The sequence below is a fragment of the Pinus tabuliformis genome, chromosome 7 (genome assembly GCF_031772625.1).
Source record: "Pinus tabuliformis cultivar Carrire ecotype Pingquan chromosome 7, CPIR1, whole genome shotgun sequence".
NCBI classification, from domain to species: domain Eukaryota; kingdom Viridiplantae; phylum Streptophyta; class Pinopsida; order Pinales; family Pinaceae; genus Pinus; species Pinus tabuliformis.
Window position 1 is genome coordinate 261,158,527 of NC_142293.1, and position 5,188 is coordinate 261,163,714.

The 5,188-nt window shown below is 34.0% G+C and overlaps 1 protein-coding gene across 1 annotated transcript; it reads right to left on the reverse strand.

Annotated features, from left to right (window-relative positions):
- Window positions 1-1,243: 1,243 nt before the first annotated feature.
- LOC149246840 (2-alkenal reductase (NADP(+)-dependent)-like) lies at window positions 1,244-4,303 on the reverse strand. Its single transcript, XM_089458041.1, has 6 exons — window positions 3,835-4,303; window positions 3,567-3,741; window positions 2,965-3,131; window positions 2,747-2,829; window positions 1,806-1,932; window positions 1,244-1,719 (listed from the first exon to the last, which is right to left on the reverse strand). The coding sequence occupies exons 1-6, from the start codon at window positions 4,072-4,074 to the stop codon at window positions 1,459-1,461; spliced, it is 1,053 nt and encodes a 350-aa protein (XP_089314167.1). The 5' UTR covers window positions 4,075-4,303; the 3' UTR covers window positions 1,244-1,458.
- Between the last annotated feature and the right edge of the window lie 885 nt (window positions 4,304-5,188).

Below are 5,188 nucleotides of genomic sequence, written 5' to 3' on the forward strand. Positions count from 1 at the left end.
ATAACAACCATGGTGCTAGATTTAACCATAGTAATTGTGTAAAAGAAGTTAAAAATAATCTTCATATTATTTGGTGATTGTGTGGAGAATTTTCACATTATCTAATCTCTTTACATTGTTAATAGCATTTTTAGTAAAAATAATATTGTATAAATTATTAAGAATATTCCAACTAAAAATAATTGGAGTTGTCTTTCATGCAATTTTTTGGAAGGTTTCCGGTGTGTTTTCCCGTCTAATTTCTCTAAAATACCATAGGAATTTATTGAAATCACAAGCTTGATGGGTAACCACTGCACATTCGAAATGCCCTAAGGCTTTTTTAGGGTGTTGAATCCATATATGCATTCGAAATGCCCTAAGGTTTTTTTAGGGTGTTGAATCCATATATGCAGTGAAAAAAACAGTTTAAATAACACAAATCAAGATTTCACCTTAATTTTTTCTAGATTTTGACACCGGAAAGTCCAAAAAATCACACTAAAAACAATTCCAAAATAATTTATTTTTTTACCAAAAAATAATCAAATCAATAATGAAAATCATCATTGATTAATTTAGTATGAATTATTATTGATAATCATTGATATTTATTGGGATAACTAAGTGAACAAAGACATAAAAATATAACCATCACTAAATTTTAGTTAATTGTAAAATTGTATTGTTTATATGAATGAATAATCATTAGCACTTATTTGCATGAATTAAAAAACAAAGACACGAAGATATACCTAACACCAAATTTGATTTATTTGTGAAGTGTATTGCTAATATAAACAAATTACAATAAATATGGGAAAATAACAACCATGGTGCTAAATTTAACCATGGTAATTTTATGAAAAAAAACCAACGATGAATCTTCACATGATTTGGTGATTGCGTGAGAAATCTTCACATTAGTATTTTTAGTAAAAATTATTTTGTCTAAATTATTAAGAACATTTGAAGTGAAAATAATCATTATACCAAAAAAAATTAAATCAATAATAAAAATAAATCTTTAATCAATTCACTGTCTAAATAGTAAAAGAAATTGATCATCACCACCTGCCCAAGATAATATGTTAGTCTAATTTAATTAATATTAACCATTAACCAGTTTTTAATCACATGAGCAACTATCAATGAGTTCATGAAAATGAACAACTAAACTATTAATCCTTTATAGCTTTATTATAAACTTTTTACAAGGTGAGTTGTCCCTAATTTCTATACTTTGATCTCCTGTACAGTGCAATTCCGTATTATGTATAGAAATATGATAGCAAAGTAGGTAATTATTTAAAACTTCACAGACACAATATATCAAATTAAAATTTGATATACAGCTACCTTTAAATCATGTAAAAATCTACAAAGGGGCCTACATCTCATCAAGATCAACGTGACTGCAGCCTCCTCCATCACTTCAGCAGACATGAACTTTCAGGCCGAAACATTTTTGATTCAAAATTATGGCAATGGTGTGAGATGAATGACAGGTTTACCAATATTCTCTCCACTAAACATGGAATTGAAGGCATCCAAGAAGCTCTCCAACCCCTCTTTCACATCTTCCTTGTATTTGATTTTCCCTTCCTTGATGTACCCTGTCATCTCCTCTGAGAACTCCCCCATGCGATCAAAGTATTTCGAAACCAGGAAGCCTTCCATCTTGGCACATTTTCCCACCAAGTTAAGCAGGTTTCTCACTCCAAAAGTTTGCTTCCACTCCTGCATATATATATACTCATAAACATAAACACCATAGCTACTAAGCTATCTTCCATATTGCATACACAATAAATTCATTTAACTACCTGATTATACTGGGATATCATTCCACAGAGAGGAATCCGAGCTTTCATATTGATGTGGTTCAGAACAGTTTCCAGCATGCGCCCACCCACATTGTCAAAGTAGATGTCTATACCTCTGGGAAAGTGCCTGTACAACAACAGCACATACATGATCTTCCATATTTTTCCATTATTCTATGGCCATATTTTTTCATTATTCATTGGCTAGAGATTAGACTGTGTTAGAGTCGACACTCCATTCATTTATTTTCCATTCCAATGGGTAAATATTAATTACTATGTAGTAAGTTAATGATTGGTTTATTGTCTTTTTTCATACTATTCATCGAATGCCATTTATTCTTATCCAATGATGAGATATAATCGCAGTAATTTTATCATACTATTTATTGAATATCACTTTATTCTTATCCAAAGATAAAATGTAAAGGCCCTGATCTTATCATTGACTTACTATATGATGCTTAATATTTGTCTTTCTCATCCAACTAAAAAAATGTAAAAACAATAATCCACTAAAAAAATGTAAAAACAATAATCCAATTATTAGATTAGTACATGATGCTTACTATTTGTTTTTTTTTTTTTTTTAATATTTTGAACATTTTACTCAAAATCCTAGCCGTCCTTTTCTCATCAATCAAATATGCATTCTGGTTCACTATAAACTGAGATTTAATGATTTTCAGTGATCTTGAAATTGATGCATAAAACAACAGATTGATGAATTAAGAATTTGTGATATACCTTGCTCTAAGAAAAATAAACTATTTGAGTGCCCCTTGTCAAATTCCACCATAAAGCCAACGATAAACAAGGAGCAGTGGGTTTTTCAGTCAAATGGGCAACATATACAGAGTATATGCTAGTAAATGCACCATGATACTTATTGTTGGCTTTCATGATTCATCCAGAAATGCAAACAGACATTGAATAATTACCTGGTCAAAGCTGCATCCCAGTCTGTCTCTGACTTGTAATTGAAGGCATCATCAAAACCAAATTCTTCCTTCAGCAGTTTCACCTGGTCACATTGAGATATTGCTCAGAATCTGTAAGAGAAACAGGACATAATAATAGCTTCATGGTTTAGGTCAGGTTTAACAAGTGAAGAACATGAAATTGAACATAAGATAAGAAAACAGGGAGTGGGAAGCACCTTCTGGTCGCTACCTGCGCTGCCAACAACGCGGCAGCCTTTGATTTTGGCGAGTTGCCCAACGACCATTCCCACTGCTCCTGCTGCCGCCGTGACAAATACTTCATCCCCGGGCTTAGGGTTTCCGATGATCTTGAAACCAATCCATGCAGTCAAAGCGGGCGCCCCTATCCCAATCAATTCGTCCACATCATGAGGATTCAAATACAAATTACTCTAATTAGCAAGATGGCAACCATGGCTGAAGAAAAAGGAGGTCAAGAGCTTGATTTGCCCAATAAACCACACGCCATTAGAGACCGTTCAGAGCAAACCCTTTAACAGAATTGTTTTTACACAGCAGATATTTAATATGTCCACTCAGCTTAACATTGATTGATTTTTTTAAAAAGAGGAATTGGCTACTGGGCTGGTTTTGCCCTTCCTTTAACACCTGTAGTTGGGAAATTTGAACATGGAACCTCTTTGTACATAACATGGCACCAGCTAATTGAACTGCGATATTATTAATTTCAACTTCAATTTGGAAAAAAAAGAAATGGCCTATCACTAAAGCATTTACTGCAAATTAGAAGTTCTGATATTCCAATCCCAAAACATACCCAGAAGTCCCAAATAATAGGACGGTTTCGCAACACTGGTGTCAATTTTTCTGAGAATCCCTGCTGGAACAACAGCATACTCAGAGACTTCATGAAGCCCCGAAACAAGATCCCCAACTTCAAACTTCGAATTAGCAGATGCCACTACTTTCCCTACTGCACGAGATTTGATCGCCTGCACACAGCAAATTAGGAATTATTTAAATGCAAACACTGCTCAAAAGCAGATTCAGAAATTTAAGTTGGTATCATAACTAAACCATCCAACCTGATTCAACTGAAAATTTTGGAGATAGAGGCCATCATTGGGTTGTTTCATACGCTGTCTCAGATATGGATCTACAGATATCCATTCATTTTGCACCACAACGTCTCCGGGCGATCCGTCTCTGCCTAAATTTCCAATATCCAATTGGGTTTCTCTGATTTTCAAATGAGCATCGGTGACAGGCCCTTCATCAGCATAGGAAACTAAAATTATCTCTCGGTTGGGAACTATCTGCTCCATGCTGCAGGCTTCCAATGTCCCCACAAACACTTGCTGCGGGACTTCAAAATTTATGTAAAAATAACAAACGGAAACAGAGGTGGGTCGATGGGCAAGGCAGGTGAGTTATATTTATCGATCTGGGCAGTTGGAAGAAATGATGGTAAATTTCAACCGAAATTCTGTAAAAGGTACTTCAGAACTTGAAAATTTTAAATACACTCGACGAAAATCTTCCCCTACTGCATCATTACGGTAAATATAGTTCAACCCAACCAAAAGCTTCATCCGGATATTATCGATATAATTGTACTTGAATGGTTTCCAAAATGATATCTACGAGGAGATAGATAGATTCTTAACAGGACAGTGATTGATATAGCACTGGTCTTACCAAACCACCCTAAATTGGACTTTTGCAACCAATATTTAAACAAAAATAAATAACATTAAGTATAAATAAGTATTAATTTATGTCTAAAATTTCCCCATACATTGAGTGGGCCCACAATTGTCCATAAATAGTATCTTAATATTTAAGAGTGCAACCCAAATTGACCCAACTAGAAAACAGCGAAAACCATAAATGCTTTCAAAATGGTCTATTCCAGAAGTACAAAGTAGCAGTCAATTCAACCCCCACTCATCAGAACTGAAGCTTTGTATCCCAAATACAAATCCATACATGCACATAATAAAAGGGAATGTATGTCAGCAATAACTGTTGTGTTGTTCAACAACTAAACCCCCTATGTTCAATAAATGGCACCCAACCCAATAACATTTAAACCCACTTTGTTCAATAAATAACACCCAAACCCAATCACTGCAATAAATTATACCCAACTCACTCTATTTCTCATTAAAACAAATCAAAACACATGGATCAACAAATAACAAATTCCCAACCATTAGATCACATCAAATTAAATCCAGACCACACATTCAAAATGAAGTCATTGCAATCCATGTCCATCCATAAATTTAAGAGCCAAAAACTATAAAAGAAGTTCCCCACTGTTGAAGTTGCATCTTATGCTTTTAAACTATTCACAGACTTGAAGACAACATCACAAAACAGTTGTCAATATATCCAGGTTAGTTATATCAATTACAACACATTCTTCTCACAGTT

What these genes read in the sequence shown, in the direction of transcription:
- LOC149246840 (XM_089458041.1), bottom strand. Translation starts at nt 4,074, where the DNA reads ATGGAGCAGATAGTTCCCAACCGAGAGATAATTTTAGTTTCCTATGCT. An exon ending in TGGGATGCAGCTTTGACCAG is followed by an intron (nt 1,933 to 2,746) that starts GTAATTATTCAA and finishes GTTGTTGTACAG; the next exon opens with GCACTTTCCCAGAGGTATAG. An exon ending in TGATATCCCAGTATAATCAG is followed by an intron (nt 1,720 to 1,805) that starts GTAGTTAAATGA and finishes ATATATATGCAG; the next exon opens with GAGTGGAAGCAAACTTTTGG.